At 46.7% G+C, this 24001-nt stretch overlaps 2 protein-coding genes and 1 non-coding gene across 4 annotated transcripts in view; 2 read left to right on the plus strand and 1 right to left on the minus strand.

Moving 5' to 3' along the window:
- The window catches only part of LOC114592128 (uncharacterized), a 31153-nt gene extending 27775 nt beyond the window's left edge, over nucleotides 1–3378 (plus strand). Inside the window, exon 8 of the mRNA XM_077920655.1 lies at nucleotides 1355–3378. Within this exon, the coding sequence (XP_077776781.1) occupies nucleotides 1355–2054 (700 nt within the window). The 3' untranslated portion in view covers nucleotides 2055–3378. The remainder of the gene's footprint in view (nucleotides 1–1354) is intronic.
- On the minus strand, nucleotides 3080–23943 carry LOC114590931 (antigen-presenting glycoprotein CD1d-like). Of its 2 annotated transcripts, XM_077920407.1 has the most exons (6): nucleotides 23442–23940; nucleotides 14360–14638; nucleotides 12186–12467; nucleotides 9932–10213; nucleotides 5793–5898; nucleotides 3080–4187 (listed from the first exon to the last, which is right to left on the minus strand). In XM_077920407.1, exons 1-6 carry the CDS (start codon nucleotides 23761–23763, stop codon nucleotides 4136–4138), a joined length of 1323 nt encoding a protein of 440 aa, XP_077776533.1. In that variant the 5' UTR covers nucleotides 23764–23940; the 3' UTR covers nucleotides 3080–4135. The 2 variants fall into 2 exon arrangements, with proteins under 2 accessions (XP_077776533.1, XP_077776536.1); XM_077920410.1 differs by lacking the exon at nucleotides 5793–5898 and having other exon boundaries at nucleotides 23442–23943.
- Nucleotides 14666–14739, plus strand: TRNAI-GAU (transfer RNA isoleucine (anticodon GAU)). The gene has a single exon. It is a non-coding gene; the product is annotated as a tRNA-Ile (tRNA).
- Nucleotides 23944–24001: the final 58 nt, after the last annotated feature.

A 24001-nucleotide genomic window follows, 5' to 3' on the forward strand; every position in this document is an offset into this window, starting at 1 on the left:
CCCATTGAGCTCAGTGGGGCTTATTTCTGAGTAAACGTGCATTAGCTATAGCCCCAAACCCAGTGGCCTCCAAATATTTTGGACAATTCATAATAATAATAATAGTTTTATTTTTTATACCATGCCCATCAGGCTGGGTTTCCCCAGCCACTTTGGGGAAACTTAAATCAGCCATGATCATTGGTCATGCTGGTTGGGCCTGATGTGAGTTGCTGTCCAAAATGTATGGAGGGCACCAGGTTGGGGAAGCCTGTAGGATATGGGTATTAAGGGCATGTGAAAGGAAGGACATGCAGGCCTATGCATTAGCATCCTGTCTCCGACCTTGTGAGGATTTCCCAACCTTTGCCATGTTGGGGCATGACCTCTGCATGGAAATTCCTAGTGCAATTTAGAAATCTGGGTGGTTGAGGTTCTAAATCGCGCAGGGAACTTCCAGTCACAGAGAAGGCGCTCTGCATCAGAAGTTATGCCCTGATACCTGTGGGTGGGAGGGGCCGCAGGACTTTGGGGGTGGAGCTAAATGCACAACGCCCACCGTCCTCTTCACCTCATGTGCTCCCTTAATGGAGGTAACACACAAGAGGGATTTCCTCTCCCATCTAAATGACTGAGAAATGGGTTTCCTCTGTTATCTTTGCAGGGAATGGTTTGTTTATTGCAGGCTTCCTCAACCTCGGCCCTCCAGATGTTTTTGGCCTACAACTCCCATGATCCCTGGTTAGCATTTTAGTGTTTAGTTGGAAGCCGCCCAGAGTGGCTGGGGGGACCCAGCCAGATGGGCAGAGTATAAATAAATTATTATTATTATTATTATTATTATTATTATTATTATTATTATTATTACTGAACTCTCTGTGTCTTGGCAGAATGAAGAGGAAAACGTGATGGACCTCTTACTTATCTCCTTTTGGCATCTGGTACGTCATCCATTTCCTGTGCAGAAGAATAAAAGTGAAGGGCTTGAATGAGGGTAACTCCAGCTAAGTAAACAGACAGATCTGACTAGGGAATATTGCTGGTCAGAACACAATTTAATCATCCGTCATACAGCAAAGTCAGCTTCAAAATATTTTGCCTTTGAATACATCGTTCAGCCTGAAGCTTCAATTTTACCCCTTGTCGAGAAACCTGCAAAGCAGGGACTCTTAATCAGTTTTTGGGCCTCAGGAGACACAACTGGAGAATAAACTCGCCTGCAGCATCACATGGGAGAGAAATTATTTGAATGCCCCAATTTTGGGGAAAGCTTCCTGGGCCGCTCAGATCCTTTTGAACATCAAGCCGAACTGTACAGATGCCTGGAGTGTGGGAAATGTTTCACTCACAGCAAGAACCTCAGCACTCATCAGAGAATCCACACCGGAGAAAAGCCGTACAAGTGCCCCGAATGTGGGAAAAGGTACGGTGCCAGCTCCACTCTGAGCCGACACAGAAAAATCCACATGGAAGAAAAGCCCTACAAATGCCCCGTGTGCGAGAAGGGTTTCAGTTACAAAGCAGACCTCATTAAACACCACCGGGTTCACACCGGGGAGAAACCTTACGTCTGCGGCGAGTGCGGGAAAAGCTTCAGTCAGAGCTCAAACTTTGTGACGCATCAGAGAAGCCACACGGGAGAGAAACCATACGAATGCCCTGACTGTGGGAAAAGTTTCACTGTGAGTTCGAGCCTTATTGAACATCAGAGAGTCCACACGTCCGAGAAGCCCTTTTTGTGCGCGGAATGCGGGAAAAGCTTCAACCGGAGCTCCCATCTCAACGTGCACCAGAGAATTCACACAGGAGAGAGGCCCTTCCAGTGCCCCGATTGTGGGAAAGGCTTTACTATCCTTTCCACCCTTAGTAAACACCAGAGAATCCACACGGGAGAAAAACCGTATAAATGTCCCGACTGTGAGCGGAGCTTTAGGGTGAGCTCAATTCTTACGCAGCATATTAGAACCCACACGGGAGAGAAACCGTATGTTTGTCCCGACTGTGGGAGAAGCTTCAGCCAAAAATCGCCCCTCATCGCTCATCAGAAACTTCACGTTCGTAAGAAAATGCCATAGGCGACTGCTCTGCGACAAAAGGGGCAGTCTGCACTGTACGTTTAAAGCGGTATCATACCACTTTGAAGACAGCCATGGCTTCTCGCAAAGAATCTTGAGAAACTGTAGTTTGTTAAGGGTGCTGTGAGTTGCTAAGGGGTGTCCGTTCCCCTCATAAACCTACAATTCCCATAATTCCCTGGGAAGAGGGATTGACTGTTAAACCCTTCTGAGAATTGTAGAAGATGGGACCACATTGCTCTGACTGGCAAATCATTGAGTCGTAATTATCATAGCTTGGCATAAGAAAATGTGCCGTGATAGGTGATAACTTTCACTCCTGGATAGGTTTTCTTTCTTTCTTTCTATTAAAAATATCCTTCCACTTTTACTTTTTTTAAAAATACAACCTTCCCTTTCCTCCCGATTGAGGAATTGATTATTAAACCACTGTGAGTTCTGTGAGTGAAATAAGGGTGCTCATTGTTGCTAGGAAACCCTCAACAGACTACAGCTCCCAGAATTCTTTGGGGGAAGCCATGACAGTGTAAAATGGTATCATGGTACTTAAAATGCATGGTGTGAATAGAATGCCAACTCCTTTTTTAAAAAAAACCTTTTTTAAAAATGAGCTTTATTTATTTATTAAATTTTGTGCCCTGCCCTTCCTCCTTAAGGATCCCAGCATGGCAAACATCGGGTGTTAAAACAGTGCAATTTAAAATAAAAATATTTTTAAAACTGCCTAGAAACATTTAGGGCACCCAACACCATAGTTCTTCAAACAGAATTTTTTAAATGATGAAAATATAATAATAAAATATTTTATTTACATTTTCTCAAAATTACTCCCCCCCCCAAAAAAAAACACCAGAGTCCTTTTTACTGGGGATAAACCAGAATGAAATTTCCAGGTGCCAGGAAAGGTTATTCATGTACGCAACAATTGCGGCCCGTGTTTTGTTAGCCCCAAAATGGAAAGTGAGCGAGGGCAACTTAAGTTGACAGATTTAACATATGGAATAAGAGAGCAAGAAGAACATACGTTTAAAGAAGATTGGAAAGCATTTATTGAATATATGGAAAATAACTGTGTACAGCTGAAAACGCTGGCAGCATTAAGACAAATTCAACAGAGTAAATAATTTTTGATGGCTGTAAAAGTGGAAAATTGATTTGAATAGTTATAGTAATATACACAGGGATGTGTGATATGTAAAACAAACCATGGAAAGAGAAGAAAGGGAAGTCGCTGGATATTTCAAAGATAGTAAAATGTTTATTTGAAATTGTAAAACAAAAATTGTAATAAAAATTATTATTAAAAAAATACATCTGAATTGTTCACAGTGTCAAATGTAAATTTGTCGGAAGCTTATAAGCTACAGCAAAAATTGCAATACGACCCTCTGGGAAGTGCATCTGCCACAGCAAAACAACAAAATGTCATAAGATAAATTCTTACCCGTAAAATCTATGGTAGCATAAGCTCTCATGGACTAGTTAGTTCATAGAAAATAAATACTGTATTAGTATTACTACTAATTAATTTGTTAGCTGCTTGACATAAGGCAGTCTAAGTGGTTCACAATCAAGTTTTAAAAACTTATACATAAAACATTATATTCCACCACGGGGCGAGAGGCAGGATTCTGCAACCCAGAGGAATACTCATATGCCACCTCTGCTCGGTTGACTCAAAATCCATCAAATTCCTGGGCGAAGAAAAAAGTCTTAAACCAACCCTGTACCAAAACGTTGGCACCTCTCACTGAGCACAAATTCATCAACTTATTTGAAAGCATTTATATACTGCTTTGAGGCAATCAACTGAAGATCACATAACCTTAAGTTATAATTTGACCGTTACAGCAAGACTAATTGTGCTGGAAACACGATGCTGCCTTATGCCAGGCTCTGCCAACCTGGTGCCCTCTGTACTGGTTGGAGTTGCTGGGAGTTTGAGTCCAATCACTGCCAACATCCCTCCAAGGCTCCAAGCAGTCTTTCTCCAGAGTTTGCCACCTCTATAGCTGAAGTATTTCTATGCTGAAGGAGATAGTGACAGCATCTGTGCTGTTCCGCGAGGTTTTCTTTTTTCCTCAGCTTCCAACTGGTGATGTTCCTTCCACTGAGCGGATGCCTTCATAACTCCTGGAACGAGAAGAGAAAATTAAGTGGCTTTTTCCTGGAAAGAAGCACTAGGCTGTTATCCTGACATCACTGAGGTCCAGCTCCGAGGGCCTTCTGGCGGTTCCCTCGTTACAAGAAGCCAAGTTACAGGGAACCAGGCAGAGGGCCTTCTCAGTAGTGGCACCCGCCCTCCCACCAGATGTCAAAGAGAAAAATAACTACCAAACTTTTAGAAGACATCTGAAGGCAGCCCTGTTTAGGGAAGCTTTTAACGTTCAATAGGTTATTTTATTTTAGTGTTTTGTTGGAAGCCGCCCAGAGTGGCTGGGGAAACCCAGCCAGATGGGCGGGGTATAAATAATAAATTATCATTATTATGGAAGGCCCTATCCACATGGATAGGATTTTGGCCACGTGTATCTGATAAAACGCTCTCTGGCCAGGCAACTTTTGCACTCTGCTGACCTCTGTATGCCAAGGATGCTGCTGCTCCTGTTGTTGCTGTTAAGTTTTTTCTGCCGTAAGATAACTTTCTACATTGACTGCTCCGTCAAAGAACCATTGCGTGTTGCAGAGGATTCTGGGAAACGTTCTGCAGCATAAAGTCTGTTCATGGAGTTTCCTAAACTGGCCTATTGCCGAGTGTGAACTGAGAGTGCAAAAGAGAAAACTCTTCTGTACAGTGGTACCTTGGTTCTCAAATGCCTTGGTACTTAAACAACTTGGAACCCAAACACTGCAAAACCCGGAAGTAAGTGTTCCAGTTTGCAAACTTTTTCTGGAAACTGAACGTGCTCCATTTTGAGTGCCACACTTCCGTTTTAAGTGTTACGCTGAGGTCTGTCTATTTTTGCTATTTATTTTGCACTTTTGTTTTTGCGGCTTTTTTGTTTTTGTGACTGTGGAATCCAGTTCAGCTACAGATTGATTGATTGTGTGAATGCGGTACATAGTTTATTGCTTTTATTTTATGGATCAATGATCTCGTTAGATAGTAAAATTCATATTAAATTGCTGTTTTAGGGGTTGTTTTTAAAAGTCTGGAACAGATTAATCCATTTTGCATTACTTTCTATGGGAAAGCGCGCCTTGGTTTTGGAACACTTTGTTTTTCCAACGGACTTCTGGAACGGATTAAGTTTGAGAACCAAGGTGCCGCTGTAGTTGCACACTGCAGAGGGAGCAGAGCGGGGCATCGGTAGTAGGGGTTTAGCTGTGGTTCAGTAGCTGCTTTTGAGCTACCCACCAGGCATCTCAGTGGCATGTGAGAACTTATAGGACACTATTGTTTCAGCATTCCATGGAACACCGTTTGAAATGCAGTTCATCCGTCGTCGTCGTCGTCGTCCCCCCCCCCGCTTTTCAAGTTGCATTTCCTGTTCCCACCAGAGGGCAGGGATGTCTGCCAATGCAGATTTCCTGTTTGGTTTCCCTGCCCCTTCAGCACCACACACACACACACACACACACACACACACACACACACACACCCTTCCCAGGACGCCTGCTCACGAAGCTGCTATCTGTGCATGCACAATAGTAGTACACTTCAGCTTAAATGTGGCTTATTTTTTTCGCCATGCTGTAATTCGTAAACATTTGAAAAGGGGATAGAGGAAAACTTACCCACGTCTCCTCTGCCGGCAAATTACTACACCTGCCACAATTGCGACTACAGCTATTAAAGCAACGACAATCCCTATACTTAGCGCAGCCTTGTTTCCTCTGCCATCTGGGTAACACAGTAGACAGGAAAAGAAAAGACGACAGGATTAGAGAGAGAGGAGACCCACAACAAGTCAAACCAATGTCTCCACCCTACAACCAAGCTGAACACAGTCTAGTGTTGAATACCTACCGTATTTTTCGCTCTATAGGACGCACCTTGTTTTAAAGGGGGAGAACAAGAAAAAAAAACTCTCCCTCTCTGCGCAGCGCCCCTCCAGCGAAGCGGCCGGAGAAACTGAGACCCTTCCATTTCTCCTCCCGCTTAGCTGAAGGGGCGCTGCACCATAGCTGAAGGGGCACCTACCCTTCAGCAAAAGGAACCCGAAGCCTCCGGAGCGCAGCGGGAGCTCCTGTTGCGCTTTGGAGGCTTCAGGCGGCTATCTTTGAAGCCTGGAGAGCGAGAGGGGTCAGTGCGCACCGACCCCTCTCGCTCTCCAGGCTTCAGCGAAAGCAACGCGAAGTCTCCGGAGCGCGGTGGGAGCGCTCCCACTGCGCTTCGGAGGCTTCGCGTTGCTATTGCTGAAGCCAAGGAGCCTGCATTCGCTCCATAAGACGTACACACATTTCCCCTTAATTTTTGGAGGAGAAAACGTGCGTCTTATAGAGCGGAAAATACGGTACTCTGTGGCAGCGTATGCATATGTGGACCTGAGTGAAAACTATCTACAGTAAGCCCCTGCTGGCCCAGGGTGAGAACTTCAGTACATAACACTGCCTCTTTGCTATCCTTCCACCAGCAGGTGAAGACTTTCTTGTTCCAGGTCTCCAGCTTGCGTCACAAGTCAATGGCGGTTGCCCTCCGTGGGCAGTGAGGAGGTTCAGGCAGGGGGAAACCTGGAGGGCACATCCTGGCAATGTTCCCCAGTGGGGTCTGGGGAGTTCACTGCATCCCGCTGTGCTGCTCAAGCCTGTGTCTGCCAACTTGAAAGGCAGAATGGGTGCGACCTGGGAATGTCCCCCTGCCATGGATGAGCCTCTGTCTCCGCCATGATCTGTGCTGGAACCTGGAATGTTGGTGTCAGTCAAGAGATGCTCCTGAACCAACATATGCCAACGGGCTGCAATCAATCAGCTGCCAAAAGGACGGGGCTTGGTTCTTTGAAGGTACAGTGGTACCTTGGTTTTCAAACAGCTTAGTTCACGAACAACTTGGAACCTGAATGCTGCAAAACCGGAAGTAGGTGTTCCGGTTTTTGAACTTTGTATTGTCAATTTGTGTTGTTATTGTTGTTATTATGGTTTTTTGGTGTACATGTCTTTTTAGTTTGGTGTTTGTACTGATTGGGAAAAGTGAATAAAAAAAAACCCAAGAATGAACGGCTGCCAAATAGAGCTGGCAAGAGGCTCAATTTGAGAAAATATTTTGTTTTTAACTGTGTGCAGAGGAAGAACTTTTAATGGTGAAGACTGGACATGTATTCTGTGAGTTATTTATGGCTGCAGCGCATACTCTAGTTGGTGAACAGGGGAAGGAAATGGAATGGGACCTTGTACCATCCAGATAAGCACTGCAATGAACTGAACAATGGAAGAGAATTATAATAATAGTAATAATTTATTATTTATTATTTATACCCCGCCCATCTGGCTGGGTTTCCCCAGCCACTCTGGGCAGCTTCCAACCGAATATTAAAAACCTCAGTGTCCAGGCGGGATGATGGGGGTGGAGACGCTCCTTCAGGTATACTGGGCCGAGGCTGTTTAGGGCTTTAAAGGTCAGCACCAACACTTTGAACTGTGCTCGGAAACGTACTGGGAGCCAATGTAGGTCTTTCAAGACCGGTGTTATGTGGTCCCGGCGGGCACTCCCAGTCACCAGTCTAGCTGCCGCATTCTGGATTAATTGCAGTTTCCGGGTGACCTTCAAAGGTAGCCCCACGTAGAGCGCATTGCGGTAGTCCAAGTGGGAGATAACTAGAGCATGCACCACTCTGGCGAGACAGTCCGCAGGCAGGTAGGGTCTCAGCCTGCGTACCAGATGGAGCTGGTAAACAGCTGCCCTGGACACAGAATTAACCTGCGCCTCCATGGACAGCTGTGAGTCCAAAATGGCTCCCAGGCTGTGCACCTGGTCCTTCAGGGGCACAGTTACCCCATTCAGGATCAGGAAGTCCTCCACACCAGCCCGCCAGGTCTGAAACACCATTGTACATGAAGGACTACACACATGAAATGGATTTTATACTTATAAGATGTAACAGAGGCACTGTTTGTAATGAGGGAAAAGCATTCAGCTGTAATGATGTAACTGCGAGTGAAATATGACAACTGGACACTAAATAAATGATGCAGCTATAGGAGAAAACGATCAACATATGTTTGCAACTGGAGCGGGAAGCCTGATTTCAAGAAACTGTATTAAATGTAAGTAATATGGTTGGATTTGTAATAATTTGGAAAATCAATAAAAATAATTTGGAAAAAGATTTTCCTGTTCCAACAGACCTTTGGGATTTAACAGATATTTAAGGAAAGAACTTTTAATAGTGCTGCACTGTTTTTATTGTTTGTGTTTTAATAGATCTGTTTTTCACATTGCTTTAAATAGTTTAGAATTTAATTAACCTTTAATGATGACCTTTTCTATGTTTTTAGCTTTCTGCATTTTATTTGTTCTGTTTTAATTTGTGTAAGCTGCCTTACATCCTGTTTTGGGGAAAAGGTGAGATGCAAGTAAATTATAATAGTAACAACAGTAATAATTGTTTTCGGTTTTTTGCAAATCACTTTGAGAGGTGGGCTTTGTTTGTTTGTTATCAAGCGGTGCATGCATTGCATGAACTAAAATATGTAAATAAATTATATGCATGTACTAATCCTCTCTCCAACCACAAATCCCAACCAACTGTGGTGAAACGCTTCACTTTGATTGATTAAAGTAGTTGCTGGGGAGAGCTGAAAATATCTATGAAGTGCACGCAGTAACCAATCATGTTATGTAACCAAACAGCAGAAATAGCGCTTCGTATTTCATAATCGTCCTGGCGAGGTTCAAGAGTCAACAAAAAAGGCGAGGTTTCTGCAACCGTCTGCCCACTGAAAAGCTCGAGATACTGTAATCTTTGCAGGCTGGCTCAGTAAACAAGTTGGCTGAGTAGGCAAGATAGGAATTTTCTTTTTCTTTCAAAATAACTTCTCATTTTGGTGAAGTTTCAGCTAACCCCAGAAACAATTTTAACAGAATAAAGACTAGCAAGGGGATATTGTGATAGGAATTTTATGGTCTTAGATATATGGTAATGTTCATAAGTGTACCAACCAAGCACGTACATACATAGATCAGCACAGGAAGACCAACCTGGAACCATTTTGATTCCCAAACTGAGTAAATGTTTTCTCTGCAAGATCAAAGTGGGAAACCTCCCCATTGTCTCTTTCCTCGCAAATCCTGTCTTAAGGGCACATTTAAGATATGAATAGGGTGTGAGCCTGTGACCTGGCCCAGGAACTAAGTATTTATCATTACAAAAGACTAGCCAGGCTCTCCAGGCAATCCAATCAAGTAACCTGCCAGACAGGAGATAAACGACAGGAGAAAAACAACATTCAAAATTTCTGTTTTAGACCGCCTTTTCTGTGATGTAGGTATGATGCATCTGAGGGCTGGTCTTAGGTTACACCCCTTCTGTGATGTATGTATGATGTTTCTGGGGGTGGTCTTGATCTACAGGGTGGCAATTTCAAAAGTCTTTATAAGGCCTTGCACGCCATTGTTCTGGGTTCCTCCTCTCTCCTGCGGGTGAGGGGAGAACCCTGTTGCAACAGATCAATAAAGATCAAGCTTACTAGCTGCTTTGCTTCTCAATATTCTCTGGTTGGCCTCTGTTATTTTCTCCTACCAATAGGGAACCTATGTAAGGACACTATATGGGCTCTTGGATACCCCATAAGGCAAAAGGGCAAATTTTGTTTACAACAATGTGGTGTGGGAATTATCGCTGCCATCCCTTGGCATTCAAAAATAAAGCAGTAGCTAATGCGTGCCACCCTCTTCCTAACAGAGACGTGCAATATTTTTCTGTACCCAAAGTACCTACCCCAAGGGATGATTTTCACCCCCAGGCTGATGTGCTGCACCCTGCAAACGTAACTGTGCTCATCTGCTGACTTAATAACCAGAGTACTCCTGATCTGGTAAGTCAGGTCGTGGTTAGGCAGTATCTCGGTGGAGTTGAAGTCTGAGCTGGGCAGCTCTTTGTCATCCTGCAGCCAGGAGACGTTGATGGGTCGTGGGTAGAATCCGGTGACTCGGCAAACCAGCAGCAAAGAGTCGGGGGCTGGCGGGGTCTTGTGGGTGAAGACCTGATAGTCTGGCGACACTGAGAGAGCAGAACAGTTCAGAACGCAAGTTACATATGCTTACAAAGCCACGCCACGCCACGCTCTCCCCCGAGCCTCCCAGCATCTGAGATGATTTGCACAAGCACTGGGTGTGCAGTGTCAGGAGCCGTCGTACTCTCAAGTAAGACCATGGCAGAGACACATGCCAGACTGGCATGTTCTCTCCCTCCTGGTCGATCATTTGGGAGCTTCAAAAGCTTTCTTCTGCCCAAACATCAAAGTGACTGATGCCTTGGAGACATCGGCACACCGCAGAAACTTCACAGCTTGTGTAAGAGACCTCAGCAACTCAGCATTTTGGCTAATCTACTTTACTTACATATAAACACACACGGAGCACTGCAACATGGCTCCCTCTCTCTCTAGCATCAGATAGCAAAGAGAGAGAACAAAGGACAATAGTCCCACTTCACGGAACACAGTAACACAAACATCCTGTCTCTGTCACTTCCCACTCTGCAGAATGAAAACATACACCGTCATGGGAAAGACAACAATCCCATGACTGCAGACACGGGGAATGAATCTCCAATATGTGGCACCCGTTTGAGACTGCTGCATGCAGTCAGCTCCCTGTCTTCTTGTGTACAGAAGAGTCGCAAGGAGACTCAGCTGTGTAGGAGGTTATGCTTTTTATGTGTCATTACATTTGGGGTCATTTGAGGTGGGATGTGCAACACATTTAATACCTATTAAACCAAACTGGGGTGTGTGGTCAAGAACAGGGAAGGTGGCAGTCTCTCTTCCTGTTTCTCCAAACAGGAACAGCCTGCTGGATTAGCCCTGTATCCTGTTCTCACAGTGGCCAACAGATGCCTGTGGGGCAACCCGAAAGCAGGATTTGAGCACAATAGTGCTTTCCACCTGCCTGGCCTGTGGCTTCCAGCAACTGGGATTCAAAGTCACAGCATTACTGCCTCGGACTTTAGAGGCAGAGCATAGCAAATGGTGCAGGGATTGTTCTTTCACAGAACTAGTTCCGACTATTAGCTTAGAGGCTTCAGAAGAGGAGTGGGGAACCTTGGGGCCTGTTTTGCTGGACTACAATTCCCATCAGCCCCAGCCAGCATAACAATGGCAAGTGGCGGTGGGAGATGTAGTTCAGGAACGTCAGGAGCGTCACAGATTTCCCCACACTTGTTTTAGGACCTCATCAAGGTAACTGAAGTAACCCTGCTCTAGCTTCTGCTGTAAAGGTAAAAGGTGAGTTAAAGGACCCCTGGACGGTTAAGTCCAGTCAAAGGCAACTGTGGTGTTGTGGCGCTCATCTCGCTTTCCGGCGTTTGTCCACAGATAGCTTTCCGGGTCATGTGGCCAGCAGGACTAAACTGCTGCTGGCACAACGGGACACCATGACGGAAGCCAGAGCACACAAAAACGCTGTGTACCTTCCCGCTGGAGCAGTACCTATTTATCTACTTGCACTGGTGTGCTTTTGAACTGCTAGGTTGTCAGGAGCTGGGACAGAGCAACGGGAGCTCATTCCATTGCGGGGATTCGAACCGCCGACCTGCCAATCGGCAAGCCCAAGAGGGTTTAGGCCACAGCGCCACCCGTGTCCCTGCCCGTCAGGTTGGCCGAGTGGTCTACGGCACCAGACTCAAGGTTGATTCCTTCCCACCTCTGGGGTGTTCTGGTCTCCGAATGGGGGTGTGCCCATCCTTCTGACACATCCTTCTGCTGGACATGATCTAAGGGCCAAAGTGTAATTCAGATCAAATATGCGTGAGCAGCAGAAGCAGATTGCAGGAGTTCTTGCTCAAAACCACAGACCCCCTTGAAAGTGGATTATTAGCCCAAGAGTGGGAAGCTTCCAGTCTGTGCAATTGGGAAGCATAGCGCCTGTGAGTTTTTCCCTCATTTATCTCTGGGGGGAGAACGTGTGCTGCCCTTTGTTCCTTGGAGCAAAAAGAAAAAGGAAGTAAATAAATTGCTAGTTTCCAGTCTCACCCTGCCTCTGCACAGCCTCCTTTCCGGTCTCAAGGAAGGTGTTGTGAGCTCCGATGCACTGGCCCAGCAGAAGTTTCTGTAGAGTTCCAGCTGTGCCCTTGTCACCATTCAGGATCTGTTGAACATAGGCAGCCATCGCATTGTCCTGCAGAGCAACCCAGCTGCCGTTATCTGCACTGAAGGTGACAATGGATTCCCCTTCTAAGGCAGCGTCGTAGAAGCCCCTCGTCGTCCCGTTGGACGTGGACTCACAAAAGATCAAGGACTGCACCACAAAAGGATCTGGGTGTTGAAATGAGTTATTGGGGGTATAAAAGAAATGGAAGGGGAGTCCTTAGAAGGTAAAGATACAGGACCTTTCTCTGCAGCTTTTATTTTTTATGTTATTTTATTGTTTGAGGGTACCGCCCCCAACCCAGTGGTATATAAATATTTTGAAGTGCCTCGCAAGATGAAATTAATTCGTTCCGCGAGTTTTTTCGTCTTGCGATTTTTCCGTCTTGCGAAGCACGGTTTCGGAAAAGTTTTGGAAAAGCTTCAAAAATCACCAAAGTCTTCAAAAACCTCAAAAAAGGCTACCACACCGCGTGCTATGAGTTGCTCCTCGAAGTCAAGTCGCAACTGTATTAACGGTGTTAAGAAAAAGGAAACAAACTTGCAAGACGTTTCCGTCTTGCGAAGCAAGCCCATGGGGAAAATCGTCTTGCGAAGCAGCTCAAAAAAACCAAAAACCCTTTCGTCTTGCGGGTTTTTTGTCTTGCGAGGCATTCGTCTTGCGAGGTACCACTGTAAAATGAACAAAACTTTGCAGCGGATTCTGATATGTTACATTCAGCAGAAGGCTCTTCCGGCTTAGGATCTGGGGGCTTTCCACCGCAAATTATTCCCTGCTCCCAAAAGACGGGTATATTAAGTCGGGTGCGAGCTTCTGCTAAAGATGTACAGAAATGGCGGAGCCTCTAAGGCAGGGGTGGTGGGAACTCTCAGCTCTCCCGATGTTACTGCCCTCCCAACTCCCATGAATTTAACCCCCACATTTGCAGGGGTTGGGGTCACCCTCTCTACCCCCTCAATTCCCATGAATTCCACATAGTGCATTATTAAATTATGGAGTTGGCTCCCAAAAAAATGGAGTGATGACCACCAACTTAGATGGGTTAAAAAAAACAACAACAAATCTGTGTTCCCTGAGGCTGATGGGAATTGTAGTCCAAAGCGCCTTCAGGGCACCGTGTTCCAAAGCCTGCAACAGACCAGGAGCCCATGATACACTGTCTGACGGCAGAGCAACCAACCCCCATGGCAGCCAGGAACGGATAAGACAGGAAAAGGCCTTACCAGCTGCTTTTTATTCAATATTCACAGAGAGAGGCTTGGGAATGCAGCCTCTTGGGGCAATGGCGTTGTCCCGAGTGAGTCATCGCTACAGGTGCTGAGAAGTGCCCTTTGCCTTTGAGCTCTTCGCTCTCCTACTTTCAAGGTTCGCCAGGTTCTGGGAGAGGGAAGGTCTGGAATGCTTTCTAAAGAGACTGTGTCCGTCAGCTGTCTCCCCCTGGCGCTTCTTCCTCTTCCTCCTCTCCCATTATTTTCCACTTTTCCCCTCATCTGCCTCTGAGTTGTGATCTCCCTCAAACCCCTGTTGTAATTCTGAACTGCCTTCTTCTTCTCTGGAAGGGTCAGGCTGGGGAGGCGGTCTCCACCATTCCTCCTCAGCCCAGTCCCTGACCTAGAAATACCCACAATGCAGCTCTATACACACAGGGAGCAGGACCAAACCTGAGAATATGGGTCTGGGGGGAAATCAGATAACAGAGGAATCTCCTGTCACACACAGCCCAGTAGAGGGACATTTAGATCAGGGGTCAGCAAACTTTTTCAGCAGGGGGCCGGTCCACTGTCCCTCAGACCATGTGGTGGGCCGGATTATATTTTAAAAAAAATAATGAACGAATTCCTATGCCCCACAAATAACCCAGAGATGCATTTTAAATAAAAATACACATTCTACTCATGTAAAAACACACTGATCCCCGGACCATCCGCGGGCCGGATTGAGAAGGCTATTGGGCCGCATCCGGCCTCTGGGCCTTAGGTTGCCTATCCCTGATTTAGATTATCTCTCCACCAAGGAGACGCATCACTCCTAGAAGAACAGAACCAGTGGCGATACTTACAGCTGCCTTTGAGAAACACGACCATTTTGTTGATGGTTTGTACGAAGCCTAGGAAGTAGCCTTTGATAATCTTCAGCAGGCCGTCCCACTCTTGAGGCGTGAGGCCGCTTCTGCCCCAAGGCTGGAGGAACTTGAACTTCCAGGTGTTGGTATCCAACGTAACTACCGCCACGTCTCCCAGAAAAGTAGTGCCCTCGATGTCAGTGTCACTGGCATTGTGGAACACCACCGTCTGAAGCAGGCAGAGGGCATGGGGTGTTTCCGGGAGAGGAAGGGAGGCTGGTGGGGGAAGAGTAGATAAATAAAGGCTGGGTGGCTCAGTTGGTTAGAGCATGGTGCTGATGACACCAAGGCCGTGGGTTCGATCCCCGTATGGGACAGCTGCATTGCAGACCCCTGGACTAGATGATGGTCAGGGTCCCTTCCAACTCTTCTGATTCTATGAATAATAGGCAAGAGGAAACATCTATGTCCCACTCCTGCACCCTTCACAGCAGCTTGACGTACAAGAAAGAAATCAGGTGGCCAATTGCTCCGGAGCGGCAGGGCTCCTCTGCCTTTAATGTTAATAGTTGAGGAGAGAATTTCGGCTGGTGATCGCATCAGGGGAAAAGAGAGAGAGTTTGGATTTGATATCCGGCTTTATCACTATCCAAAGGAGTCTCAAAGCGGCTAACAATCTCCTTTCCCTTCCTCCCCCACAACAAACACTCTGTGAGGTGAGTGGGGCTGAGAGATCTCAAAGAAGTGTGACTAGCCCAAGGTCACCCAGCAGCTGCATGTGGAGGAGCGGAGACGCGAACCCGGTTCCCCAGATTACGAGACTACCGCTCTTAACCACTACACCACACTGGCTCTCAAGACAGCCCGGGGGGTTCCCACTTAGGAGAATGACCAGGAAAGCACCCCCCCCGCCAGACACAGCAGGTGGGACAGAGCTATCCCTCCAACATCTGTGTCTCTGCAGCTAATCTGGGCAGGGCAGGTGGGTGGCAAGGGTGAGGAGGGGTAGATGCAAATACTGCACTCCTCCCAATGTGTCCACACAGCCACTGGCCTGCTCTACACACACACCTCCCACCAAATCAGCCACAGCCACTCTTGTGTTGATAAAGTTGCTCCACAGCTCGGCCAAACCACACTGCTGTTTGCAACCCTAAAAAGCCTCCCACCGGCTGTCACCATTTCTTTCTTACGTATAATCACAAGAAGGCAAGTCTATCTTCCATAGCCATGGCTCATAAATAAACCTTATCCGTCAACCTTCCTGTGAACTGTTAATTAAAAGCTTCCTGTTTGCAGGTTCTGCCTATTTTATTTCTCCTGGTGGTTCATTGTTAAGGGATTAATGAATAGCCCTCATGGTTATCCCACTGAATAGCTTTCTCTAATGGCTCCAATGGTAGCTTCTGTTCCCAAGAAGGCAGAACTTTGATTAACGATTGCCTTGCATTATTTTTTCATTTTCATTTAATAGCAAAATAGCATTATTTTGTTATTGAAAAGGGGGGGGATGAGAGGAAAGCCTGCATAGCCTCCCCCACCCCATGAAAGAATGAATTTGGATTGAAATTCCCCATTAAAGACAAGCATAATAATGATGATGATGATGTTATTATTAATACCCCATCCATCTGGCTAGGTTTCCCCAGCCACTCTCTCTTTTTGCAATGAGGGAACCTCCAGAAGGCCCTCGGAGCAGGACCTCAGGGTCTGGGCTGAATGATGGGGGTGGAGACGCTCCTTCAGGTATTCTGGGCTGAGGCAGTTTAGCATCACTAAACAAACATCACTTCTGCTGTCTTTTTGGAGCTTAAGGAAGACCTTCCTCTTCCATCAAGCCTTTTATGTAGAGATCTTGCCCAGTCTGCATCTACATGGGAATTTTTAAAAAGATGTTTTATTATTTTATTGCTTGGTGTTTGCCACCCTGAGCTCCTTTGAAGCATCGAGTATAAACTTAAACAATAATAATAATAACAACACCAGCTACTAACAACAGCAAGCGGTACAGGACCTGAAAACAGGAAGCTTTAAATTACAAGCACAGGAGCACCAAAACAGTGCTTTGCTTGCCTGCTCTGCGCCTGTATTCCTATATTTCATGCTAGACAGACCGGTGCTGCAACTGTATTTTCTAGCTGAAATCCCCAGCAAATATCAGATATGAAAAGGCCCCAACACAGCAAACACTGGACTGCAACCATTTGTCAACACCTTCGGGTGACACCAATTTTAATCTTATTCCAAGAAGACACACTGAAACCAACTGACTTAAAGCAATGGCTCTATTCTGAATATGACTAACATTGGAAATTGCCTAATATCTAGAGCAGGGGTTCCCATACTGTGGTCCACAGACCAACAGTGATCCATGAGCTTCGTCCAGGTGGTCCAATGCATGTCCACATAAAATCTCCGTATCGTTTTTAAACTGTCTTTTATTGCTTCTTTTATTGTAATACAATTAGAATTTGGTGGCTCCCCAGCTTCTAATATTGGGTTTAAAAACAAGAACAAAAAATACCCAAGCATTTGAGAGTGATTTAGCCTTCCTGACTGGTAATAAAGAAGCTGAAATGCAACCACATCATTTTGGCGACGTTTCCTGTTTTTAAATCAAATGTGACTGCGTTCTTGGCAATCGGCCACTGACATGTATATTTAATTTAATAACGCTACCGTAACTTCCCAACTGGCTCAACAACACTTACATCTTGCACCAGGTCCTGGGTGCCACTGAAGACTAAATCCAGGGTCGCCACCTTTTCCAGCCATTCTAGGGCACAGTTGTTTAGGGTACCTAGAAATTTTGCCTCTTTGTCATGATTGGAAAACATAGGCAGCCAGTTTGTGTCACTCACGACTTGGAACATTTCCTCTTTTGGGAGCTTCCTTGATTTCATTCCTCTTCTCAAGATCTCACTGAGCATTTTGAACAGAAGCACCCCTAGCACTAAATGACTCTTGGGGCCCAGTATCACCACCCAAAACAATTCTGTGGACAAATCTGCTGCTTTGAGGATGTCTAACTTGCTGAAATCAATGCCCCCTTTGCCATACAGAGCCACACACACACACACACACACAGCCCAGTAGGTCCTTCCCTGCCCTTCCTATTTCCAGAGGCAACCGCGTCTCCGTTCCACCAAGTAAATGCAGAATTACAGCTTTTGTTTGTTGCAAGGCTACAGACAAGAATATATTTGCTCCTATGAGATAATGCACTGCGTGTGTGCACGGAAATGTTTTAAAAGCAAGAAAGGTACCATATTTTTCGCTCTATAGTACGCACTTTTTCCCCTCCAAAAATTAAGGGGAAATGCATGTGTGTCCTATGGAGCGAATGCAGGCTCCTTGGCTTCAGCGATAGCAATGTGAAGCCTCCAAAGTGCAAAGGGAGCGCTCCCTCTGCGCTCCGGAGGCTTCGTGTTGCTTTCGCTGAAGCCTGGAGAGCGAGAGGGGTCTTCAGGCTTCAGGGATAGCTGCCTGAAGCCTTCGGAGCGCAGCACGAGTTCCCGCTGCATTCCGGAGGCTTCAGGTTCCTTTCACTGAAGCCAGGAGAATCTTTGCGCTGCTCCCCAACCTGGTATTTGAGGCTGGCGGTGGGGGAAAGCAGCGCTTCCCCCCGCCAGCCCCAAAGAGCAGGTCGAAAGGAACCCGAAGCCCAGCGGGAACTCCTGCTGCGCTCCGGAGGCTTCGGGTGAACACACCTTGAATGCACAGAATGCACCTTGTTTTAGAGGGGGAGAACAAGAAAAAAAAAATCTCCCCCTCTCTGCGCAGCGGCCCTTCAGGAAGGGGCTCCGTTTCTCCTGCCACTTCGCTGAAGGGGCGCTGCACAGAGAGGGGGAGATTTTTCCCCCCTTGTGCTCCCCCTCTAAAACAAGGTGCGCCCTATGGCCGGGTGCGTCCTATAGAGTGAAAAATATGGTAGCATTAAAATCACAGATCACGCCCCAGTAGAAGTTACCCTTAAAATAGGAGAGGGAACGCAAACCACCCCATCATGCTCCTTCAGTCCCATCCTAACCACAAATAAACAAATTAGAGAGAGTCTCACAAAAACTCTCCAAAACTACTTCAAAGAAAACAATGTAGACAATATAACAACTCCCCTCCTATGGGATGCAATGAAAGTGGTCACTAAAGGAGCTTGCATAAAAGAGAAAAAATCTCTTAAAAAACAAACCTCAAAAGTTAGCAAAACGGAACAAGACATCACGGCCCTCTCATCACGCTACAAACAAACAGGATCTAAAAAACTCCTTAAACTTATAGAACTAAAAAAGGAGAGAACTAGACTCCCTAGAAATGAACAAAACAATAGTCAACATTCTATACTCTAAACAACGCTTCTACAAGTTTGGAGGGGGGAAATTCCAGGCTATTAGCAAACAGGTGATAGGTTATTATTTCACATTGGCTATCAGCTAGAGACTGCATTTTGATACAGTTTAAAATTCTTGCATCCGTGCGTTAAAGAGATGTGCTGCGTGAAGTTTATTTAGACCTTGTTTATCTGCAAACCGTGTGAACACCTGTTTTTGGTACCAGCCACCATTTACTGCCACATTAACCACAGTAACGGTTTCGTTTTAGTGCAACTTGCAGAAGTGCGGGAGCTGAGATGGAACCCCTCCTATAACCCCTCTGAAGATGGAATAATAGTGCTCATCTTGTCTCCCTTTGCTGAGTTGACAGAGAGACCAGCCCATTCCTTTCCATTGAACAGTGGTCTGTGATGCCAAAATATCTATTCTCTACAGATGTCACCAAGTGAAATATCTCCCTGGCACAGAGCAAAACGTTTAGCACCTGCTAACCACATGAAACTGTTTAGATAGGCAGGTGCAGAATACGCTTTAAAAGTTGTCAACTCGACCCATGCATTGAGAATGCTGCTTTTCAAAAGACTGAAAGTATTGTGGAACCTTAAAAAGACTATAATCATTTCCTTGTGGCACAAAGTTTGTGGTTTATAATACAGTGGTACCTCAGGTTACAGATGCTTCAGGTTGCAGACTCCGCTAACCCAGAAATAGTACCTCAGGTTAAGAACTTTGCTTCAGGATGAGAACAGAAATCACGTGACAGCAGCGGGAGGCCCCATTAGCTAAAAGTGGTGCTTCAGGTTAAGAACAGTTTCAGGTTAAGAACGGACCTCCAGAACAAATTAAGTTCTTAACCCGAGGTACCACTGTACTAACTTGTTCAGGGTTGTTATAACAAAAAGAAATTCTGAAGAACTCCAAAAGGCTCTTTCCTCCTGAGTGAATGGGTGGGAAACCAGCAAATGCCATTCGTTGTAAACAAGTGTTAAAAGTGAGGTATGTCAGAGCGAAAATACGTAACTTTACATATATGCTCATGGGGTCTGAACAGCCAGGAAATGAACAGGAATAAGACTTTCAGTTCATCTTGATGGAGATGTTGCTGTGCCTGTAAAAAAGGTAAATTCCATGCTAGGGGTCATGAAGAAAGGAATTGAAAAGAAAACTGCCAATATCCTAAAGCCATTACAGAAATCTTATGTTGTGGCCATATTTAGGAATACAGAATACAATTCTGGTCAGCTCACCTCAAAAAGGGTATTATAGAGGGGGGAAAGGTTCAGAAACGGGCAACCAAAATGGATCAAGGTGAAGAACCATTAGCCCTGTGAGGATAGGCTGCAGCCTTTGGAACTTTTTTATGTTTAGAGAAAAGGTGACTAAGATGTGACCTGATAAAAGTTGATAAGCTTGGAAAAAAGGGGATGGGGGGGGGAACATTATCCCTTTTTCATAACACTGCAGCTTGTGGACACCCAGCAAAGCCGAATACAGTGGTACCTCGGGTTACATACGCTTCAGGTTACAGATTCTGCTAACCCAGAAATAGTACCTCTGGTTAAGAACTTTGCTTCAGGATGAGAACAGAAATGGCGTGGCTGCAGCAGGAGGCACCATTAGCTAAAGTGGTGCTTCAGGTTAAGAACAGTTTCAGGTTAAGTACGGACCTCCGGAACGAATTAAGTACTTAACCCGAGGTACCACTGTACTGGAAGATTCAGCACCGATTTAAAAAAATACTTCACGCACCACATAATGAAGACGCGGAACTTGTTCCCACAGGGAGCAGCGATGGTCGTCAACTTAGATGAGCAAATTCTTGGAGGGTAGGTAAAGGTCAAGGACCCATGGACGGTTAAGTCCAGTCAAAGGCGACTCTGGGGTTGCGGCGCTCATCTCGCTTTCAGGCCAAGGGAGCCGGCATTTGTCCACAGACAGCTTTCCGGGTCATGTGGCCAGCAGGACTAAACCGCTTCTGGCGCATTGGGACACCGTGATGGAAGCCAGAGCGCATGGAAATGCCATTTACCTTCCTGCTGGAGTGGTACCCATTTATCTACTTGCACTGGCGTGCTTTCAAACTGCTAGGTTGGCAGGAGCAGGGACCGAGCAACCAGAGCTCACCCTGTCGTGGGGATTTGAACCTGTGCTCCGGTCCCACTTGCAGGTTTCCCCAGGCATCCAGCTGGCCACTGTGAGAAGAACAGGATGCTGGATAAGACGGGCCATTGGTCTGATCCCGCAGGGTCCTTCTTATGTTCTGACAAAGACCCATATTTTATTTATTTAGGTAAATTGCGTCACCATCACTTCAATTTCCCCAGGTTCTCTCCCCCCTTCCCCACATCTCTACTCAACATCGCGCTCCGCATTCTAGATAAGTCTCCTTTGCACGATGCTTTCTCGAAGCCAGAGACCACACATGAAAAGCCACCCATGCTCTGGAGGGTAGGACTCGAACCAATGGCTTCAAGTTACAAGGAAGGAGATTCCGACTAAACATCAGAAAGAACGTTCTGACAGTAAGACCAGTTTGACAGTGGAACGGTCTTCCCTCAGGAGGTTCGGGACTCTCCCTTCTTTGAAGGTCTTTAAGTAGAGGTTGGGTGGCCGTCTGTCATGGATGCTTCAGCTGAGATTCCTGCATTGCAGGGGGTCGGACTAGATGACCCTAGGGGTCCCTTCCAACTCTACTTTGGGACTTGGGGGGGGGGGCTTAATATATATTTTTATTTTCCCCAAATTTCATGAACTAACATTTAGATTAGATCAAAAAGCCAAGGACCCTGAAAGGATTTCCTGTTCCTCTGGTTTGGAGAAAATCCAATGACAAGCAAAACCAACTAGTTTCAGTTTTCCCCACATCCTCCTTCCAGTCCCATGAAGGCAACATTGTGGCTACAGAAGAGGAAGCTGACCCCCAGAGCTGTCTTTCCCCAGGGCGCTGGCCTCTCAGGGGCGCCCCAGCGAGTGGGGGAGCTGCACGGCTTTACTGGTGGCCTCCCCTTTCCCCGCACGCCTGCCAGCTGCGCCCCGCCAACTACAGTGGTACCACGGGTTAAGAACTGAATTCGTTCCGGAGGTCCGTTCTTAACCTGAAACTGTTCTTAACCTGAAGCACCACTTTAGCTAATGGGGCCTCCCGCTGCTGCCGCCATGCGATTTCTGTTCTCATTCTGAAGGAAAGTTCTTAACCTGAGGTACTATTTCTGTGTTAGCAGAGTCTGTAACCTGAAGTGTCTGTAACCTGAGGTACCACTGTATATGGGTGGCAGGCGCGCAGCTTTCCTCCCAAGCCTCTGCAGGGATCGCTCTCCCACAGCGGCATGGGGGAGAGTTGCGCCCCCCCCCCCAGATGGCTGGCAGTGCACAGCTACGGCCACCCCAACGCTATCTGCGGTAATTTGGGGACGCTGGGCGGATATTTGCACCCTGGCGCCGCATCTGCCAAAGACAGCCCTGCTGACCCCCAGGCCAGAGGCAGGCAGGGGGTGGCTGACTGGCTGGCTGAGGTTGGCGGGGGCATTGCTCCATTTGCCCGAATGAACCAGCCTCGGCCAGCTGTGGGTCTGCCACTGCTGCCACCCCAGTATCTGCCACAGAAGGTGGCCCTACTGGAAAGACAGCCCTACTCATTTTGAGAATCTGCATCCGGAGTCTCTTTTTGCCTTCACTAGAGTCCACTTGTGAATCTCCAAAGAAGGCAAACATCAAGACCCCCTAAACCTCCTTCCAAACTAAACAGCTCCAAGGAGCAAGCACTGCTCCCAAATCAAAAAGTGAGGTGAATGAAATGCTGGCAAGTACAGACAGTGATAATTCAGCACTTTCACAACTGTAATTCACAAACCGGATTTTATTTTACCTTGGCATCCTGGCATTAGCAAGCCAATTATTTCTTATTTTATTATTTCTCAAGTTTGTATACCACCCTTCACCCACAGATCTCAGGGCAACGTGGAAACACAAGATGAAATCACAAAATACACAACAGAAGCAGGGCCAGATTTAGGTTTGATGAGGCCCTAAGCTATTGAAGGTAATGGTGCCCTTTATGTGTCCAGCTGTCCTTTGCCATGCAACCAGCCCATGCAGAATGTTGGCTCCCTATACAGTGGTACATCGGGTTAAGTACTTAATTTGTTTTGTTCTTAACCTGAAGCACTATTTCTGGGTTAGCGGAGTGTGTAACCTGAAGCGTATGTAACCTGAAGCGTATGTAACCCAAGGTACCACTGTATATAGAAATGGGCAAACCAGTGATATTTTAGGGAGCAGGCTAGCAGGCGGGGCCCATTACTTACATCCTAGGAGCCCACACAACACAAAGCACTGTTGCTGCATGTAGGTTTCATTTCATTTGTTTTTATCTTATATTTTGGAAATGTACATCCAGGTTTTTTTTCTTTAATTTTTTTTGGGGGCCCCAAGAGAGTTGGGCCCTAAGCTACAGCTTGTTTAGCTTATAAATAAATCTGGCACTGAACAGAAGCAAGAACAAAACAAAACAATAACCTAAACCTCCTACAAACGCACATAAAAAGTCGAAGAGGGAAGTTTTCGCTTGGAGCTTCTCTGGGTAGAGCATTCCACAAATAGAATTAACGAGTGCAATGCACATTTGTTTCGGTTTAATCCACAGGTGACAGCACAGAAACACTACTTCAAGGCTTGCATACTATGCCAAGCACTCCTTATTTCCAGGCAACTATCTCCCAAATTCCATTTAAAAAAGGAAGTTCACATACCTGGGCTGGCTCTGCAGGGCGACGAGGCGAGGAACCCAAACAGCAGCAAGACCCAGGCTGGAGATTGCAGGGCTCGCTTCTGGCCCCTTCTCACGTGCATGCTGGAAGCAGGGGCACGCGCGGAAAGCGAAAGTAGCTCGCTTTCCCTCCTCCCGCAGGGGAGATTCCTAGTCCGCAAGGAAGAACCCACGGAGCGACGGCGGAACTCCAGGACACGGTCTCGCCCTCCCTGCGCCGGGATCGCATTTCTGCATGCCAAGCGGGTGCTCCCGGGCGACTTTCCCACGCCGCTTCCGTCCGCGCATCCTTGCAGGTGCCTCATTCCAGGATGGGTGCCCTGCCACCCAGGGGTGGAGAAAGCAATCCGAGCGGCGGCAGCAGCACCAGCTGCAGTTTTCCTGGGCTCCTGGGCTCGCCCGCCCGCCCTCTGCAGCCACTAGGGGAGGCCGTCTCGGGACGCGGCGGAGGCGAAGGCGAAGGAACCACCCCTCTTCTCTGCGCTCCGCTCCGTCCTCGCCTAGCCTGGAAGGGGCGGCGCCTCGTCCCGCCCCAGACAATGC

This window comes from Podarcis muralis, chromosome 2 (genome assembly GCF_964188315.1).
Source record: "Podarcis muralis chromosome 2, rPodMur119.hap1.1, whole genome shotgun sequence".
NCBI classification, from domain to species: domain Eukaryota; kingdom Metazoa; phylum Chordata; class Lepidosauria; order Squamata; family Lacertidae; genus Podarcis; species Podarcis muralis.

Excerpts from the sequence above, each read along its gene's own strand:
- LOC114590931 (XM_077920407.1), bottom strand. The coding sequence starts at position 23,763 with ATGAGGCACCTGCAAGGATGCGCGGACGGAAGCGGCGTGGGAAAGTCG. Across the intron at positions 14,639-23,441 it reads GCCCTGCAGAGCCAGCCCAG|CCTCCCTTCCTCTCCCGGAA; the intron begins GTATGTGAACTT and ends TTCCCCCACCAG. Across the intron at positions 5,899-9,931 it reads GGTGAAAATCATCCCTTGGG|ATGGCAGAGGAAACAAGGCT; the intron begins GTAGGTACTTTG and ends TGTGTTACCCAG.